Source organism: Centruroides sculpturatus, unplaced genomic scaffold (genome assembly GCF_000671375.1).
Source record: "Centruroides sculpturatus isolate CEXI.00-Female unplaced genomic scaffold, Cexi_2.0 scaffold19, whole genome shotgun sequence".
Lineage (NCBI taxonomy): Eukaryota > Metazoa > Arthropoda > Arachnida > Scorpiones > Buthidae > Centruroides > Centruroides sculpturatus.
In genome coordinates, this window is record NW_019386694.1 from 150,463 (window position 1) to 172,954 (window position 22,492).

Sequence of the window (22,492 nt, forward strand, 5' to 3'; positions counted from 1 at the left end):
AGTAACTAATAAAAAGAAAATGAAACTTATTACATATACTGCTATACTAAACTTATGTGTATTTTACATCACAACTTCACCATTCCTGTTAATGGGCTTTGACACAAGAACATACCATTCATAATTATGGAAGCAAAAAGAGTTCACAACATACACCTGAAAAACATAACAATTATATTAATTCTTGTTGAATAGGATTCTAACATTTTGTAGGAACCACCTCAAGCATTAGTTAATAGCTTTGTAGCACTCTGGCATAGAGTAGATGAGTTAGTTTGAGTATTCTATATCAAAATCTTCTAATACACTCCTGTAGTTGTTTAGTTTCATACCAATTCTTTCCAATTTTCATGTCCTTATTATGCCAGCAGTTCTTAATAGGATTGAGATCAGAACTGTTATTTGGCTGCTTAAGTGTCTTATCTTAACCATTTGTAGGAATATTTTTTTATCTAAACAATTTGTCAGTTTAAGTTACAATAATGCTAACAAACTATATAAGAAGAACATATTCTATTTTTCTCACCATCTTAGCTTGGTGACATGACACAAGTTGTCCTAGAAGATTCAGGAATTTGTGTTACAAAATTGTTCCTTGATTGTTGGAATTAGCTTGGCAGATAAGATGTTTTTTGTAACACTTTGTATTCACAAACCCGTTTACAAAGTGTCTACATCTTTACTGGATCTCCACACAATAATTAACAACTTATTGACATTAGTGGTTGTTGTTGTTGTAGTCAGTGTGGTCTACATTGATCATCTATCCTGACCTTAAAAATAAAACACCTTCCTCTCAAATTTCACACAAAGCTGATGTTAATCAGTGTAAGTTGAGATAATTTACAGCAAGTTTCTAAAATTTGATGTGTATATTTTTTTAGTTTTTGAATCCAATTACAATCAAATAAACAAAAAAAGAAACTTTCAGAATTCCAAGAGTATTTTATATCATTACAAAGAAGACAAAATGAAGAAATTAAACATATATTCATAGTTTTGGATGTAATGTCGACAGTTTCACAGTTTTAGAATAAAAAATTGCTTGTTTTTATGAGATGTAACTTGTTCTTTTTTTCTTTTTAATACCCTCTAGAAAATGATGTATAACCTCACTTAAACCGGCATGCCGGTATTCCCCTGGGATAAATTGGCATGTTGGTTTTTACTATACAGAAATATCTGATTTCATGGTCTCCTCAGACAGACTGACATGCCAGATAAGCTGTTAAAATATGATAAAAGAATGCTGTTTAACCCAGATAAGCTGATATCTATAAAACTTAATCATCATTAATGGCTTCTTATATTGATGATAGACTTTTAAATCTGTTTCACAAAATTGCACAGTTCACATATTCACTTTTATGCCTGTCTTGCTCTTTCCACTTTACTGAATGTAAAGTGTTCAAAAGAATTAGCAATTCATTGTTGCAGACTGAGATGATTCAGCATCCTATCTTGAACAGTATAGTCTACCCTATGATCTGGTTTTTGTTTCAATATTCATGTCTCCTTTGTGACAAATGAACTATTGTTGATTGATGACAATGCAGATTTTGCACTATTTCACAAGAGGATAAACCTTCAGCATTCAAAACAACAATTATGGACATTTTATGCTGTTAATCATCAAAAACTTTTTATTCATACTTATATATTATAACATTAACACATCCTGTATATTATAAATTCATTATTAACATGCATTTTTAATATATGATACATTTAATTTAATAGGCTTTTGACAATAGCAGATACCCCTTCCGCAATCAATCTGTTAAACTGAAGGCCAACTGTACTGGTTAATTTTATAATTTATAAAAAAAAAAAAACCTTAAAATCAGTTTGTAATTATAATTAAAAATTATTACAAAGTTTAATGAAAACAAAACCAAAACTCTAAAAAATATGAATTTTACAATTAATGAACAATGAGAAAATTTGTGTTAGGACCTAATATAAAATAGCATGAAAAATATTAATAGTAAATCTATCAACTTACTTTTACATAATATTCAACAAATGATTAGCAATTAAAAATTAAAAAAAATATATATATATTGCTAATCATTCATTGAAATTTAAATTATATATATGACTTAAATTTAATTACAATATTGCACTTTTTTGTGTGTAATACTAAAAATATTCTGTTAGTATCTAGAGACATTTGCTTTTCATACAATAATACATTTTAAAACAAATCATATTTCTAATTCAATAATAATTATATGGTATTTTCATGTAATATTTTAATTATTTAATTTTAAAAAGTGCTATGTTCTATAAATTTATTAATTAATTTAAATATAATGTTTAAATTATTAAAAATATTGCATTATTACTTTTTATTTTATGAATACATTTATCAAAAAATTATGCATTAATATTTATCTTACTTGATCAGTGTTGCTTGTTCCAACTCTAGATGGATATTTCTGCTGAAATTGAGACTGAGATGTTAACATGCCAGATGTTGGTACTGATTGATTAGAAACTGCAGGACCATTTTGATTATAAAAAGGAATGGATCCATATGCTTCAGTTTGTTTATAATTAGATTGAATAAACCCTACAAATTTTAATATTTCCAAATTATTCAAAAATACCATAATGAAAGTCTGTTTATATTAAATAAAACAAATAAGTACATATTAAAAACTTAACACATTTTGCTACTACAGTAAAACTGCAATTTAACAAACAAAATTTCCAGTCCATATATCATATGCAAACACCTTGTTAATTTTAAAATGTGTTTTATATGTAATTAAATTAACATATTATTGTTTTCAAATCCAAGAGTCACTGCTCTTAACTCATGCCATAATGGGAGATATACAGGGTGGACCAAAAAGAATATATGTATTTCAAACTGATATATTTAATAAACTGTAAGACATACAATTATGGAACTTGGGACACATATTTATGAAACTCTCTAGTTTAGATTACAGGTGTTCAATATGTCCTCCACCAGCGACACGAACGGTCCAGGCGGGAGTTCCGTCCGGGTGTCCGGGAACTGGGGTCTGGGTGGGAGTTCGGTCCGGGCTTCATAACTAACCTGCGTCTCAAAACACACCAAACTGTTGTTTTAGGCAGCTGCAATTCCCGACTGGCACGATGTGTTGATTTTGAAGGGCTACGTTGGTAAGCAGCTTGAATCCGTGCAACATTTTCTTCAGATACACGACGTCGGCCAGGACTCTTTCCTTTACATACACAACCTGTGTCAACAAACTGACGGTACCATCTGCGAATGTTCCATCCATTCGGAGGATCAATTTCATACCTCAACCGGAAACGTCTTTGCACTGTAATCGTGGAATTACACTTCGCAAGCTCAAGAATACAAAAGCTTTTGTGCTGTGGCGTAGCCATTTTACAACAACTGTGAATACGTCATTGTAACCAAGCACAACTGACATCTGGGGACAAACTAGACAATGCACTCGTTCCTCCGATACCCGCAGCACACCGCTCCTATCGATAGTTTAATAAATATATCAGTTTGAAATACGTATATTCTTTTTGGTCCACCCTGTATTACCAAAGATGAATAAATAGGAATTTTTTCTGTGTTTTTGTCAAATTTAAATTTTGTTTTCTTTTTAAGATTATTATTTATTTGTTTACTTAACTACAATTAAAGTGTAATTTCCAAAAAATGCTTGTTTATTCATTTTGATTTAGATCATACACTATTTATTATAATCTCAGAACTTTGGTGAGTATGTACAGTATAGTACATAAGCAATAATACATATAGAAAACTTTTCTGTAAAATTAAACTTCATAGGTACTTAATTTTAATTACAAATGTATCAACTTAATAAAAAATAAATAAAACTAACTATAAACATCAAATTTAAATATGTTTGAAAGAGGAGATCAGACTGGAGGCTCAGGTTGTCTAACAGGCAACACATCCACATGGTAAGCAGGAGTTACGGGTTCAAGTCCTGCTCCAAGCTGATTCTTTTCGTCCAGAATTTTTAAATTTATTTAATAAATATTTATTTAATTATAATTATTAAATTTAACAAGAGATGACACCTAATGCCTCCCTCTAGTGACAAATTATTTAGTAATTAATTAAATATAATCACAGAAAAGTAGCCCAATGTAATTTGGTGATTGTTTGTTTGGATAAACTAACTAATTTGTCAATATCTTAACATGTGCATTCAGAAAACCTACTTTATTATATAATGGACTTTTGACTTTAACAAACAACCCCTCACCCAAATTAGTCTGTTAAATTGAGGATTTAATGTAGAATCAAAATAGAACATTGTAATATGCCAAATCTTAGTTTTAGGAAATTAAAACTAAATACCTTTCTTCCTATTTAAATGAATACAAAATAAAAAAAATACAGTAAAACCTCACTCATGTGACCACCTTCAAGTACAGTATACAATTTCTGACCACAAAGTGAAGTGGTCACCCAGGTGAAGTTATGAAAAACTGACACATAGAACTGTAATTAGAGCACTATACTGAATTATTCTGAAAGTTTGATACCAATTATAAAAGTAAACAAAAGTAATAATAATAAATTCTTATAATAGCGTACATCCTTTGAAATATACAATAATTCAAACTTTCATACAGGGTAACCATGGTACCATGATTAAAGAGTAAGATTCAGAGTGAGAGCTCTCAGCGTGAGTGGAAAGAACTATTAAGCAAATCTTAACCAAATATGGTGTATAAATATTACCTTGAGTATATGGTTTTGATTTTTAAGAAAAAATTTTATTTTAAAATTCAGATGCTAGGGAGAAATTTGGCACAGCTATCATCTTGACGTGCACATTATATTCATTTTTCAGGAGTTAATTTCAGGACAAATTTATGAAGTTAAGAAAGAAAAAATAATAATTTTATTTCAAATACAGATGTAATTACAAATTGTGGAATTGACATTTAATGCATGATCAGGCAAAGAAGGCACCATGACCTTTCATCTGTCAAAGAACTGTAAAGAACATTTTGCAACTGTCTTTATACCCTAAAATTCATTTTAAAAAATATGTAATATGCACATTATGGGGATAGCAGTGCCAAATTTTGAACTTTGAAGTAAATTTTTCCTGAAAAATCAAAAGCAAAAAATGAAAAAATTGAAGACAATATATCCAAATTTGATTGAGATTTTCCCAATAATTCTTTCTATAAAGAGCTCTGAATACTTACTCTTTAATTATGATCACCATATACTTAACACTGAATAACAGAAAATTGAAACACAGTGACATATATAGTGAATGCAAACTGTTTGCAGTAAGGTAGTACAGTAATATAAACAGAATCAATACCATATTATAACTATAACAGATTCAATACATTTATGAAATGGTAGTAAAGACTTTATTTAAATACTATTTTAACAAGAAAATTCACAAAAAAAATGATTAAAAAGAAGTCACTAAATACAGTATACAGAAATGTCCAAGTGTTAGAAAAAGTATTAATGATTATACTGGCTTTTACATCAGGCTCATCAATAATTTTTTTGGTATGTCACTTCACTAACAATGATCTAGACCAGTAGTGTTCAACCAAAATTGTTTGCTGGGTCAAAACCAAAAATAAAAATACACTGTGGGCCACACATATTTATTTACAACAAAACATATACAATTGTACAGTATTTTGTATGTATTTTAATTTGAAACTTGCTTTTCAATTTTTTCACTTACTGTATTTACTCACATATAAGAAGACCTCGCATGTAGGACAAGGTGTGATTTTAAAAATCAAAATAAAGATAATTAGATTTATTAATATAATTCTAATTTTATTTCATTTAATCACAAGTAAAATATCAAATAAACATAAATACATACATTGTCCTGCAAAAATTACTGGCATTTTAAACTTTAAGGAAAAATCTTGTAAAATTGACAACATAATTTGTTCATGTAAAGCTGGACAATCGGAAACCCTTTTTTTGCCAATTCTTAACAGTCAAATCCACTCTCCGTTGATTACACTTATGAGTTTCTCTGAATTCTGATTTCCAGATAATCATCTGTTTTCATATGGGAATGGATTAAAACTTATATCGGGCTCCTGTGTGATTTTGGAATTTCAATCTGGAATTCAATTCAAAAGCTTTGCTATTCCTATTGGTATTCATCTTTACTCCTGACAATATACAAGAACGATTCAAACGACCCAGATAAAATACTTATGTTTTTAAATACAAGACGGTAAGCATCCTGTAAAAAATGAAAATACACTGTTCACAAAAATTATTTGCAAAAACACAAAGAATCTTTCACTCACACATATAGAACAACCTAGGAATTTGAAGCTGTGGTAAATGAATAAAAACCTTGAAAACCTTGTCTTATATGTGAGTAAATACAGTCATTTTTTAATGTCAAGAGATATTTTTAACATAATTGGTTTTTTAGAATTTTTATTGGTCTATCTATTATGACTTTTATATTTAACAATCTTCAATTTTGAGAAAAAGATTCACAAAGATAGGTGATTCCCATTGCAGCTGTAATGTTCATCATATTTTTTTTGGGTTAGGGAATGTATCATTACAGACGTATTTTGTATAAAACTGAACTTTGTTATTGGCCTCAAATATATATTTCAATTCAGAAGATAAGTGAGATCTATCAAATATATCTGCAAATTTGTTGGAGCTTCTTCCAGAACAATGTCAAATGAACATAAGAAAATATTAAATATATTCTCAAATTTTTAAATATGAAAATCTTTTAGTTAGACAGAATTAGATATCATAATAAATAGGGTATAACAATTTGCAGGGCTTATCACACCAAGGCCGACAGAAAGAAGGACCAGAACTTTTATAAAAAAAAAGGGTAGGTCTTTAATAATCACATTTCAAATTTAGGTAAGTATGCATTTTGGGTACAAGGACCCCTCATCAGCTTACAGACACATGGTAACAACATAACAACTATAACACCAATAACCAGCCAATACGACGGAATAATCAACATATGCAGTGCACTGCATTTACAATTTCTCAATGTAACCCATACACTAAAAACTAAAATATCAAGTATAAATTTGAATACAATGACAATGTGGTATAACATATTTGAATTTGGAAAATGTAGGAGAAACTAAGACATTTACTGGTCCCAGATAATATGTTATACCACATTGTCATTGTATTCAAATTTATACTTGATATTTTAGTTTTTAGTGTATGGGTTACATTGAGAAATTGTAAATGCAGTGCACTGCATATGTTGATTATTCCATCGTATTGGCTGGTTATTGGTGTTGTAGTTGTTATGTTGTTACCATGTGTTTGTAAGCTGATGAGGGGTCCTTGTACCCGAAATGCATACTTACCTAAATTTGAAATGTGATTATTAAAGACCTACCCTTTTTTTTTTATAAAAGTTATGGTCCTTCTTTCTGTTGGCCTTGGTGTGATAAGCCCTGCAAATTGTTATACCCTATTTATTAGGTTATCTAATTCTGTCTAATTTATAGTCGTGGGCCAAAAGCGTTGTTTATTATTATGAAAATCTTTCTTGAAATTCTCTTAGTAAATTAGTAATTTCTTGTGCATATTTAGAAAAATGTTTATCATCACTATTAAATTTATGTAATTTTGGACAATGAATTGTAGTTTTTGATTTTAACTGACTTTCATAAAGTTTGAGTTTTGCTATGAATGCTTCTATATTTTGATAACAGATCTTGATTAATTTGTTTTCACCTTAAAGATGCTTATTAAGTTTGTTTAATTTCATTGTGATATTAGTAAGGAAACATAAATCCAAAAGCAACTGTCCATCATATAATTTAGGAACATTCTGGTCCTTTTCATTTATAAAAATTCAAATTTCTTCTCTCAATTTCCAATATTTTTTAAGCATTTTCTATTACTTAATTAGCAGAGATAGCTAAACAGAATAGGCTAACTTTATTAAAACTGACTGTCAGGTCAAAGAAAAGAAAATCAGTAACTAAGTCATCCAATTTTGAAATGACCTACAGAACATAACCGTTACATGAAGTGCCCCTTGGTGGCTGACTATAATCAAATAACTTGCACAGTAAAACATAATTAAACCCATTAACAATCTACACACAGAATGATTTGAAATTTTAAATCTATATGCACATGTAAATATGTAATTCTAATTGAAATTTTATTAGGCTTATTTCCAAAGAATTTAAAGAAAATAAAAAAATTTCTTATCATTTATTGGAAATACAGAAGACCGTTGTAACTTAAGAATGTTGACATTTATTACACATATAGGGTAAATTTAAGGAAAAATAATTTCATTTTACCAAAACACCAATTTAAAAATATTTGTTTTTGTAAACATACTGATTAAATACATATATATACATATATATATATATACAGTATGTATTGTATCTACATATATATTATATGTAATACATTTGAAGCTTTGTTAAAAAATATTTAATACTGTTTTAATTTCTGATTGCACGTGATAAGCTGTTATACATCATATTAATGTATTTAAATTATTAAATGTGATATTTCATTGTAATAAAAATCTATACAAGATAATTACTATTTCAAAGGGCTGCTCAAAAACATTGAGTGGGCCGCATGCAGCCCAATGGCTGGACATTGCTGATTTAGACTGAGCATTGCAATTTACATAATTATATGTTTATAATATATCAGATTTTGTATAAAATCATTGAAGAAATATGTAATTGTTTTCTTTCTTACTAAATTCTGGAGATAAATTTAATTTGCTGAGTGTAAGAATGAAAATTGATTTTATTTGAATGTCATTAATCAGAGGGATCTCAGCAAACTACAGTAGAGCATCGATTATCCGACTCAATTGGGGACTCAGGTTGGTCAGATAACTGAAAAACCGAATAACCAAAAAGAAGGAAAAAAATACATTATTTGTATAGTATATTAGGATATTAGTATATCCCATGTAATTAGTTTATTAGTATATCACTATTAACCAACTTCGCGTTGAATTTTCATCGATGTTTAGCCTAACAAATTTATTTTTAAATAATAATCGTCGCTATTGTATCATTAAAAATTATTTTAAAATTATTTTATTGCTCACGAAACAAACAGCCACTCATAATTAGAAAATTAAGTCTCGTTTAAATATTGGCCTCCCTTCAATGGTCAAGCCATTGATGCCAGCTAAAACACGCAAATACTGTATTTAACAAAAATAATAGCCAAGATATAGCCAAATATTGTAATGCCACATCACTAGCGAACATTTGAAATTTGCCGACTAGAACGGTCAGTTAACCGATGTGACAGTTAAACGGGGGTCGGATAATCGATGCTCTACTGTATTCCAAAACCATAGCAACAAAGCTCCATTTCATTTAAAGATCTTCAAACAATTCATTGAATTTAGAAACACGGTTTTCTTGTTCTGTTGGTCACATAAGTGAGGATAAACGTCACTTTACAACACACCCATTTTGACCACTTATATGGAGTTTGATTTACATTAAAACTTATGAAATTTTAGCAGGGGAATTTCAAGAGTAGCCACAAAAGTGAGACTTTACTGCATCTAATTTGTAAGCCTGTCAACATTTTCCTACTAACTGAGAAATTAGTTTTATATCAATGCATAAAATAATATGCAATATTAATATGAATATTTTCACAATTTTTTTGGGACAATGACTGATTGCTTGTTTGATCACTTTTCTTAATATTATAGGATAAAAAGAATTATTATTTACAAAAATTACACTAATGATACAACGAAATATTGTATTATAACAAATATGAACAACCCAATAATTAATTTAATTAATTATTGAGTTGTTAGTGACCAGTATAGTTTTATTAAATTAATTAATTGGTCTGTAAGAAGGTCATACAGTACAACTGGCAACTCATCTGCATGATAAGTAGGAGTTGTGGGAATTAAAGTCGCATTCCAGGCCAATCTTTTCTTCCAAAATATTCTAAATTAAATTATTTCCAATTACTAAATTTAACACAAAATGGCAGTTTTAACTGCTTACCTCTGGCCAAATTATTTAATTCCTTAATGTAACAGATAATCCAACCATTCATTTAATAATTAAATGTATTATAAATTACAGAATACAACAAATTATTTTATTAATTAATTGATTTTCACCATATAATATAATCATATATTGCTTTACTATAATGAAATTAATTTGAATTAACAATGCATTAAGGTACTGTACACTCTATACTAATTGTCACAATATGTGACAATTATTTTTTGTATCTTTTCTAAAAAAAAAGCAAAAATAAATAATCAAATATATTTAATCCTTTGTATACAAAAAAATCTGTTTTTTTTTGTATACAAAGGATTAAATATTTATTTAAAAAAATTATTTTCACATTAAAATAAATCTGTTTTAAAAATTTACTCTAAAACATTATTATATATGTATGTCTTTTCATACATTATATGTATATGTTTATTCATGATAAGTTAAAGTAATGGATGCTAATAGAAAGAGATTAATTTTTCTTTCAAAGAGAACAATTCTTGAAGCAACTATAAAGATACTTCAAGACAACAACAATTATTTTATAAATTTTGATATTTGTTTGATTCAGAAAAAATTCTGCATATAAGATATTATAATCTAAAATTCAAAGTTATTATTCTATGCTAAATAAGCAAAGTGCTTATAAGTTGCATAGAATAATAAGTTATATAGAGCAATAAGTTATATTTTCTGTTTTGCATCAATTAAATGTAAAAACATTCATTTTTTTAAAAAGAAGTACATTTTTAAAATATGGAAAATTAAATGAAAAATTTATAACTGTTACACTTCAGGACTTAATATAATCTACTTCTTACTAGAACAAAAAAACAAAAAAAAAAAATGAAACTGGTTCATCATCATTTTCTATCCTGTTCCAATATATTGTTGGGTCAGGTGAATGAAACTGGCTAAACTGGCTAATCTGGCAAACCAGTTTAACTGAGATCACTGAGATTAAAGAAAGCAATTGAGACTGGAATGAATGAAAACCTTTAGCAACAAGTTAAAATGTTATAATAATACTAACTATAGAGCTGCTAAAAGTTTCCATTCATTCCAGTCTCAATTGCTACAATTGCTAAAATCAATTTGGGATCATCACAATTCAATATTTTATATATTATATATACATTTCAATATTTAATAGCTTACTTTTAAAACTTCTGTATTTCTCTATTTTCCTTAAACTGAATATCAAGAGATGGGTAAAAATACTATTGATGAATATAAATGCTAATTAATTATCATTGTTAATTAATTAATTAATTTAAATGATTCTTATAAGAACACCTATTAATTTTGTTCATTCTTACATAGAATTTTAATATAAATGAAAAATCTGCTGGAGTTTGAACAGCTTTCTGGGATTTACTACACTTCAATTAACAAAAGCAAATACCTGCTATTCTGAATACTATACATCACAACTTGTTAAGAATGTTGCATTATTTCATTCATAAATATACAAAGATTTTAAAAAAGATTAAGCATACATATAAAAGGATTATTCAGAAATATTATATTTTTGCAAAAATATTATTTTTTTGCAGTTATATCACTAATAAAACTTTTCATTGAAAGACTTTCATACAAGATATTATAACTTATAACAAGAAGTTTATGAGTTATAAAATTCCATTCACCAGTGTTAAGTCTGACTTTAAGTGCAATCATTCAATTGTCTGTTTTAATTGCAATAGTTAATTTCTTTAATTATTTTTTAATTTGTATATTCTATTTTAAAATTTTCATTCTATTAAATTTTATTCTGTACTAGCTGTGCCTGCGGTTTTTCCCGCATGGAATTCAGTTTGTGACTATAACAGTATAATCAGTAAAAAATCAATATACAAATTTTTATCACTCTCCCAAAATATTTTTATTCAAAAATCACATAAATTTTCATTGTTAATTTTTTTAACATGTACATGAAAGTCACGGAAAATTTTTTTAGCATTTTTTGTATTTTTTATATTTCTTTTGTATATATTTTTATTTTATTTTGTACAAGTTCAGACGTGCATTGCGTATCTCGCTGACCACGCGACTGCACCGTGCGGTTATCTATCTTGTATATGTACGTGTCTTGCCCCTCACCACCCACTGACACCAAAAATATAATGCTTACCTAGATGATATCTTTTAATTTATATGAATGTTTAAAGGAATAATATACATCCTATGTCCACCCTGAACGTCCATTCTAAATATTGGTAAAAAAATTTTTGAAATCAGACGAGTAGTTTCGGAGATTACCTCCTACATCCAAACTTACAAACTTTACCTCTTTATAATCTAAATATATAAAATTGCTTGTCCTGACTGACTGACTGATTCATCATCGCCCAGAGCAAACCGCTGAACCTAGAGGGGTGAAATTTGGTAGACAGTTAGGATACGTCATAAAAGCTAATACTAAGAAAGAATTTTTCGAAATTTCCCCGCGGGGGGAGAGGGAGAGGATTAAGACTTAACCGGAAGAACGGCTTCTACTCTACTATTTTAGATGCAATTTTTCGTTTTCAACTACGGTGTGTTAAAAGTCACCTCTTTGTATGATCACTCCTTCTTTAGTCTTCATTGAATACTTAGGTGTATTAAATTGATAACATTTCAGACATTGTTATAAATATTTTTATCTATTTCGATTTTTAAAATGTTCGAACCATTTTAAATTCGAATTTGTTATTGCATATTGGTTCGATTATAGAACGATTGTAAACGTTCCGGAAAATTGATCAAATTAAAAACAGTTCATTTAATTCTTGGCAATTCTCATCATTCTCAGTGGTAGGTGTTATATAACAATTACTATGGTTGTTGAAATACTGAATATAAATGGGGTTTGCTTGCAAAATCCTCACGGGCAAAGCCGCAGGTAACAGCTAGTATTAGTATAGAAGTATAGATTCAAATTGTTTAACTAAAATTTGCAACTTGATTAATTAAGACAAAAGTTGCAGCTTTTATTGAAATTTGTATCCTAAAATTAATAAATTATAAATGTCATGTTATTTATTACTTACATCATTAAGTCACAATTAAGAATTTAACATCACATTTTAATATTAAAAATTACAAATGAAAACACTTCAATATCACTTTTTAAAGAGATTCCATAATAAAGATTTACAATAAAACAACTACAGCCATCTAAATGAAAAAACTAAATGAATAATTATTTAATCCATTCAGATATTGCAATTCAGATGAAGATTCTGAATATTATAACATAATTAATTAATTTAATCTTCAACAATAATCATAAGATCAGAAAATATCAAATATAATGATCACACAACATCAGCTAAACATACCTGGATTAGAATTTGAATCTAGTCCATTATATACATTTTGAGACTGTAAAGGACTATAAGCAGAGTTATGCGATGGCAATCCAGAAGTTGAATACTGAGATGATGGTGGAGGGCCATATTGGGGATTCATCATTCTAATAGAAGAGAGACTAACAAACCTGAAAAACAATTTTATGAGAAAATATATTATATACTGTATAAATAAATATATACTAATAAATAAAAAGCACACTAAAAATATGAACATACACAGCAATAAATTATACATTAAGACTTTAAATTAGGCTTATTACTATATAAATAAAAGTGATTATAAAGTTGAAAATATTAAGCACTATATATTTTGTAGTTATTAAATAATGATTGATCACTTGCTATCATTTGCTTAACAATATTTTGTTGGATTATCTAATTTAGATATAGGGAGAGTAAAATGACATTTTCTGGTTCAATTTTATTGCATTAATAATTTTATCAAATTCATTTAAATAAAAAATTTCATTTAGAATAAATCAAAAAATATCAATCTTTAATCCAACAATTAATTGTAATTAAATAGCAAGCATATTTCACTGGATTTATTGGTAAACTTCAGGTTCAAAATATAGAAATACTTCAAAAATATATTTTTTAATTTTCATCTTTGTTTTTATCAATTTAAATATCTTTTATTATATTAACATTTTTTGCATGTTTTCTATGTATGTTAGATATATCAAATATTTCAAATAATTTAATTTTACAACACAAAGAAAAAAATTATTTCTAACTTTAAAAAAAAAATTAAAATTTCCAAAACAGTAAATTATTAGTTGTAATAATATATTACAAGTACATAATTTATCATCAATAAATTAATATAGCAACTGTACTTTGCTAATTAACATAATTAATATAGTACTTGTTCTGCCTGATAGAAAAGTTTTAATTAAACAAATATATCTTTAATGTTTTTTACTAAATAATCTTGATAAACAATAAAAAATACACAGGTAGTTAATTAGCAGGTTTTACTGTATTCATTTTTACATTTAAATTTTATATTGTTCTCATTAAAATTTAGAAGTTTCAAATTTGTATTTTTGTTCTCTTTTAATTTTAAAATGCTAGTTTTGTATTCCATTTGTTAGTTTGTTCCATCTCTGTAGATTCTGAGCAAGACCTATGAAAACCAACTGGTGGAAGTTGTTTCTTTGTATCTCATTGATGAAGCATTTGTAATTAAGTTGCTGAAAAACCATTAATTCTGATATAAGAAATTACTGTATAAAATTGTGTAAGATGAGCTGGTCCATTCAGTGGTCACATTAGCAGGTTCCACTGTATTTGATAAATAAATTGTAAAATACTAAATTGCCAAACGATCGCCTAAATATCGGGCTATTATATGGCTAATTAAATGATTAGAATAAAGTAATTTGTCATTAGAGGTAGGCGTTAGGCACCATCTCTTAAGTAAATTAATAATTAAAATTAATTTAATGCAAAATGCAAATGCAAATTACTTTATTCTAATCATTTAATTAGCCATATAATAGCCCGATATTTAGGCGATCGTTTGGCAATTTAGNAATAACAACACCAAACGATCGCCAAATTTATCGGGCTATAATATGGCTATTTTAAATGATTGGAACTAAGTAATTTGTCATTAGAGGTAGGCGTTAGGCGTCATCTCTTAAGTAAATTAATAATTAAAATTAATTTAATGCAAAATGCAAATGCAAATTACTTTATTCTAATCATTTAATTAGCCATATAATAGCCCGATATTTAGGCGATCGTTTGGCAATTTAGTATATATACTATTCAGGCTTTGAATGTTGTTATTTAAATTGTAAAATTTGTAAACAAAACAAAAAATTCATAACTAATATAAGTATTAATGTTCAAGTTTCAAAAATACATTCTATGCTGTGGATAGATTGTCCTCATTTTTAAAATTAATGCACATTTGTTTTCTATGAGCTTTAAATATTTCTATCGTTTCCATCCATTTTTTTCTTTTTTAGTTTGCAAATTTTACTATTTATCTATCTAATATTTATTTTTATATTTAAATTTTATATTGTGTTCATTTAAATTTAGAATTCTCAAATTTCTAATTTGTATTTTATTCTCTTTTAATTTTAAAATTCCATTTGTTTTAAAACTACAAGCCAACCAATGTTGTACGTCATTGGGCTAGATAACAGCTATAATACTAATAAATTATGAAACAATTTGGTACTAGAAATTGGCGTTAGGCACCATCTCTTAATAAATTTAATAATTAATTACATAACAACTGTCGACGGTTATAATGTAATGTTATATATACTGGAAGACGAGATTGGACTGGAGGTCCAGGTAGCATAATTGGCAACGCATCTGCACAGTAAGCAGGAGTTGCAGGTCTGAGTCCTGCTGTGGGCCAATTCTTTTCTTCCAATAGTTCTAAATTATTTAAATTATTTAATTAAAAATTATAATAATTAAATTTATTAAGAGATGACACCTAATGCCTCCCTCTAGTACCAAACTGCTTCATAAATTATTAGTATTATAGCCATTATCTAGCCTGATGACATACAGCATTGGTTGGCTTATAGTTTTAGAATGTATCAGGTTTTAGTGATGTTGTTTGTCCATTTGTTTTGTTCCATTTCTGCAGATTCTAACTGAGGAAGACCTATGAAAGGATTGAAAATGTTTTTATTGTATTAAACCTACTGCTGGAAGTCAATAAGGTGTGCTTTTTATATCTGTCTCATATCCAGTTGCTCTAAGAATATTCTAAATATGCTGCATCTTTTAGTTAATACTTACATACCATTGAGTGCTACAATTATAATAACCCAATTAAGATCATATCCAAATTAAAGCTTCACTAAATCAAAACTTTTAAAAACATTGGAACATTAGTCATTTGATAACTAGCAAATGTTTTATATTATTATAATACTAATAGAATAAAATAATCCATTATATATAAAAGAACTTAAGGGATATTTAAAGTTTATTTTATGCCTCAATTTTCTTTCTAGTCTTTTTTTATATTTTCATTAATATTACAGTCATAGGTTAATAAATATTACAGATAAGTGATTTATCCAGAAAAGATTTCTTATAGTCATTGTACAACTTTTTATTTTGGAAAAATTTCTTAACATTTCAAACAATTATACACAGATTGTGTGCGCGTAAGTACATTTATGTTTTTAAATATAAGACAATTTTATAATGATATCCTTGTAATTTTTAATATTTATATTTTTATTTTAAACTAAATCTTTTATTAGTTTTTAAACTCATCAATACATAATTATANAGCCATTATCTAGCCTGATGACATACAGCATTGGTTGGCTTATAGTTTTAGAATGTATCAGGTTTTAGTGATGTTGTTTGTCCATTTGTTTTGTTCCATTTCTGCAGATTCTAACTGAGGAAGACCTATGAAAGGATTGAAAATGTTTTTATTGTATTAAACCTACTGCTGGAAGTCAATAAGGTGTGCTTTTTATATCTGTCTCACATCCAGTTGCTCTAAGAATATTCTAAATATGCTGCATCTTTTAGTTAATACTTACATACCATTCAGTGCTACAATTATAATAACCCAATTAAGATCATATCCAAATTAAAGCTTCACTAAATCAAAACTTTTAAAAACATTGGAACATTAGTCATTTGATAACTAGCAAATGTTTTATATTATTATAATACTAATAGAATAAAATAATCCATTATATATAAAAGAACTTAAGGGATATTTAAAGTTTATTTTATGCCTCAATTTTCTTTCTAGTCTTTTTTTATATTTTCATTAATATTACAGTCATAGGTTAATAAATATTACAGATAAGTGATTTATCCAGAAAAGATTTCTTATAGTCATTGTACAACTTTTTATTTTGGAAAAATTTCTTAACATTTCAAACAATTATACACAGATTGTGTGCGGATAAATTCATTTATGTTTTTAAATATATATATATAAGCTTTAAGTAGAACCAATTAGCAGAAAATAGCTTCTCGGAATTGCTTTGAAAAAACATAAAAATAAACAAAAGACTAATTTAAAATTCGACATATCAATAGTATAAAGCATATTTATGTTCATCTACAGAATGAATTGTAGTTTTTTTTTAAATCTTGATTAATGGGTTTGGTAGAATAAACATTAACTTTAATATAAACAGGTTTCAAGAAACAACAAAAACTAAAAACAATAAGGTATATATTATCGAATTTAAACATTACGTTATAAATATCGCATAAAAACTTAAATATTTAAGTTTTAAATCAGAATTACTTTAGTCCGTTATGATATTTTAAATATTCAATAATTTAATTGTATAAAATTTCTAAAGAGATTGGCCTAAATAAATTATTGATGCTATTTTAATCATTTATATATTTCACAAAAAGTACGAATTTAAAAGAATAAAATTTGCGTGGTTAGATAATTTCGTTTGAAACATAATACAAAATTTAATTATTACATTAAAATCAGAATTTAATTTATTTTTCTTCATTAAATTTTAAATTTTATTTATGATCTTACTTTTAAAAAAATTTTTTTTTTTTTTTTTTTTTTTAACTTCGGTCGCAACTTTGTAATATTTTTAGTTGTAATTTATCACAAATTTTTATATATCTAAAGCAATATGTAAGTTATTGCGAAAATTTTCTATACTGTCCTAATATATTTTGTAAATTTTTTTATATTAAATTATAAAGTTTCTCTGAAAGACAATGAACAGGACTTATCGAAGTTGTCTCTTTTCATATATAAATTATAATGTACGGTTATAGTATTATAAAAAGAAAACTTACCTAAAAGATTGCTGACGAAATGTGGCAAACATATCTTGATAAAATCCATGTTCGATGCCTGAAGTAACTGTTTATGTCTGAGATTATATTGATCTACAGTTTTCATCTCTCACAGTCAATCGATATGTATCGTAGCATTCAATACCACGTTTCACTCCAGGCTTTTTCTTCGATCATTTATATACTATACGGATTTAAGCATCTTGGTTTCCTTCTGGATTATTTACAGGTTCTAATCTATATTATAGATAAGAGTACCATTAAAATTTTATTATTTGTTTCGATTTTCTTATTAAAAAAAAACCTAAAAAAGNTAGGGAATTTAATAGAATTTTAAGAATCCTTTCTTCAATAACTTTTCCTTGGTTAAAAAAATACATATAAATTTTCAGTAATGATATCTTAAGTTTTTTGTTTTTAATACTTTTTCAAAATACAGGGTGTTTCACAATGTTTTTATGATTTCAGAGTTGAATAACTCACAAACTAATTGCTAAAAAAAGTTGAAAATTTTACACAAGGTACAAAATTTATTCAATTTTACTTATGAAATACTACATCAGACAAATGACCATTTGCGGCTCGAGACTTTCTGAGAAAATGATGGCAACACTAGTGTAATATCACCAAAAGTTAGGAATACAATGATTAAACTAAAAAGAAAGGTGACACACAAGCAAATGAATTTTACGTCCATTCCACACATGTCCAGGGTGAAAGGTGGCAACCTTTCTCTCCTCTATCCTCAGGCCAAGCTATTCCTTCCCCTTCGTGACCCCTCAGTTCTCTGAATTCTTAACAATTGCAGATGTGGAATTAATGTGGAGAGGTGCTAATGAGTAGCAGATTTTAAACTCTGCTTACAACTAGTGCAAATGCCAACACGTGCCTGTTACGGTTACAGTTAATTCATGTGTTTGTGGGTGTTTGTATTAAGTTCTTGTTTATAAATTTATTTTAATTTTGTTTCTAACTTATATTGTACAATAATTAAACAAATAACATTATACTAGTCACTAGTCTATTCAATGCAGTACGAATTTGGCGTTAGCCTTGGCCCTCGGCATCTGAATTTTGAAGTGAAGGGGGCGATACTACGTAATGGTTTTATTAAAGGGGGCGATACTATGTTGAAGGGAGCAATTTGTTAGAGGTTGAGAAACACTGTAGTAGAGCATAAATATACACTGAAATAAACAAAAACGGACGTTAGATGAAATAAAGAAAAACACAATCTCTCCCTGCCTCCAACATTTACCTGCGTTACTTTTGAATTTTTCACAATACTAGAATTATTCAATTTAGATAGCATAATGTAAGAACATTAATCATTCTTGTGAGAATTTGGTTACAGGGAGTTCAGATACTGTGGTATAGTTGTAATATGCTATAATTATTAGTATGTGTTAATATATTGTATTTTAATACTTTACATAACAAATATTGTCATCATTTTAGTTAGTATAATACATTACAACTTCTTAGTATACAGAATGTTTTCATATATTTCCAGATAGCAGAAAATAATTTCTTTTTCAACAAATATGAGATTTCAACAAACAAAAAACAGATTTGTGAACATTTCCAAAAACAAAACAGTACAGTACTCATTTGATAGTAATTAAAATTAAAGTTTTTATTGTATTATACAATTAGTTTCACAAGTATTAACATCTACAAACCCGATTTTTAGATTAAAGCCAAATAATTGATGGATTGCATCAGGCTATATTAATGTTACTAACTACTAATTAAATTTGAAGTAATTTAATTAGTAGCATTAATACAGTCCAATATAAATTAATATACTTATAATTAAATTTATCAAGATTTGGCACCTAATGCCTACCTCTAGGGCAAATGAAATTTAATTAGTGATTAGTCTGATATACTCCAGTAATGGTTTGGCTTTAATTTCACATGAAGGTGTCAGCAAATTTGTTAAATATGACAAATATTTGAAGTTTTTCACAATTACTTTTGAAAGGGAGGAGTATAGCTTGATATGCAGTATTTAACACAAATCAGTTCTATGTTTATTTGTTAGGCTTAGTTTAAAATGAGCACAGTTTACCATAAATGTCTGGAAGCAGTGGTTTAATGCAGATATGAAAAGGGCCCAAAAGTGTCCTATGTATGGCTGTAAGATATTTGAAAAATCCATAGCTTTGTTAAAAAGTGGGTGAAATGCTATGATGAAGGAAAAATGTACACAATTTGTCAGATAAACAACCCTACTAACTGGATGCAATGTAATAACACACCAACAACATGATGATTTACAGCAGTAGTTGATGTGTTATTGCAATTTGCCAGATCATAATTCAACATACACAACTACAAAATGGAAAGATAAAGTAATCATATGAATCTTCAAAATGAATCCATGTCTTGTATTAACCACTCTGTAGTGATCGACAGATAAACCCGTCAAGGGCAATCACTTGGCACTGGAGAATGTTGTCTATATCTGCAAAATCTTTTTGCGGATATCACCAAAAACTAGCCAAAAATTACCGCGAAAAAAAATTCACATAAAAAGGGAATTATGTGACAATAAAGAAAGATTTTTCTTTACTAGACATAACTGTTTAATAAATTTTTTTCTGAAATGGAAACAAGAAAAACACATGGGAAAATTCTTAAGAAATTTCCCACGTTTATTCTCCACTACATTGTGATAGTGCCATATCTGACTAACCCTCTCTACAAAGGTTAAATAACCATACCATGAAAAAAACCTTAAAGTGTGATGATATAGATCCTGAAGAAGGTCATTAAAAACATCTGAAAATATTTTAGTTATTAAATTTTTGCAGCTTTTTCAAGGTTATTTGAGTGTGTTTGTTAACTATAAACAATTTTCTAATCATTCATGAATGGATTCTTGAGAAATAGCTTGATGATGGGAAATTTACAACCACAGAAAAATTTGAGAAAAATCAGATATTAACTCAAAACTCTAAGTTGACATTTTTTTTGGTACCTCTTAAACTTTGAGGTTTAACTGTAATAAATAAACTTAGACATAGAAACAGAGTATATTTACAAAACAAATTATACCAAATTCCAGTAAGAAACATATAAGATTCACCAGTAAACAAACTTTTTCAATACATTTCAGCTATCATTATCAGATTAAGCAACAGTATATGAATGTAACATCAAATGTCAATCATTAAATAATGGTGAAATACCATCTGATTGGTCACTGCTGTAGTAATGAAGAAAAATTAAAATAGGACTTCAAATAAAGATCTCCAAGGCTGATATAGTGTATTAGTATCTTTAAAATTTATCATGTCATCTTTCTTATATGCTTTATATACATATTTTGTTAATAATTAACTAATTTTTTATGTTGGTTGTATTATATTACAGAGTATATAAATTTTAATTCTATTAACAAAATTCATATTTTCATATTTATTTTTGAATACAACCAGTAAAATCCTTGTGGACTAGAGATTACTGCTCTCAAATCATAATAAAAGTACATGATATATTAATTTTAATGCAGTATTTTGACATATGAACTTCTTAATAATGAACATAATACCATCTAACTAAATTAATACACTTAATATATCTTATTCATTTGATATTAATGTTTTTGAAACTGAAATGCTTATCTTTAAATACTCTCATATTATAAATTTGAATAGAACTGTTTTTATGAACTGTTTTGTTTATGATCTGAGATCATTTGAAGATTTGGTCTCAACTTTAAAAATATGTCAAATAAATAAAAATCCTTAATTCATTTAAAGGACTATTGTATCATTAAATTAATATATGTCTCAATGTCCTTAATTTATTCAAATATTATTTCAGTATTAACTGTATACAACTTTCTAATCATTCAGCTGAGTTGCAGTATCCTTAAAGCCAGTTTAATAAGTCCTGTTAATAAAAATATGTACTTGTGATTGAAATAATATTTTACTATTGTATCATTTTTATTTTATACAGTGCTGAATTTTGAAATTCTTGAACCATAACGCTTCCAAATATTGGTGTACAGGTATCCCTCATATAACGTGGTAGTTACTCCCAAAAAGTGCAATATTATGCAAATCTGTGCTATATAAAACAAAGGAGTAGTGTAAAACATAGGATTAGGTTCCAAAAGTTAACAAAAGTACAAGGTCTGTTCAAAAAGTATCGGACCTTTGGTCGGCAAAAATAAATTTATTGACTTTGAGGAACAAAACCCTAATCCCCTTCAAAGTAGTCTCCTTGGTAATGTATACACTTCTCCCAGCGTTTCTGCCATTGCTGGAAACACTGCTGGAACGCATCTTTTGGAATGG

General features: G+C 27.5%; 1 protein-coding gene across 1 annotated transcript in view; it reads right to left on the bottom strand.

Moving 5' to 3' along the window:
* Nucleotides 1–22,492, bottom strand: part of LOC111615575 (protein transport protein Sec24C-like) — a 69,925-nt gene that overhangs the window by 32,209 nt on the left and 15,224 nt on the right. Inside the window, exons 2-3 of the mRNA XM_023356973.1 lie at nt 13,359–13,516; nt 2,403–2,575 (exon numbers count right to left, since the gene is read on the bottom strand). Of these exons, the coding sequence (XP_023212741.1) occupies nt 2,403–2,575; nt 13,359–13,516 (331 nt within the window). The remainder of the gene's footprint in view (nt 1–2,402; nt 2,576–13,358; nt 13,517–22,492) is intronic.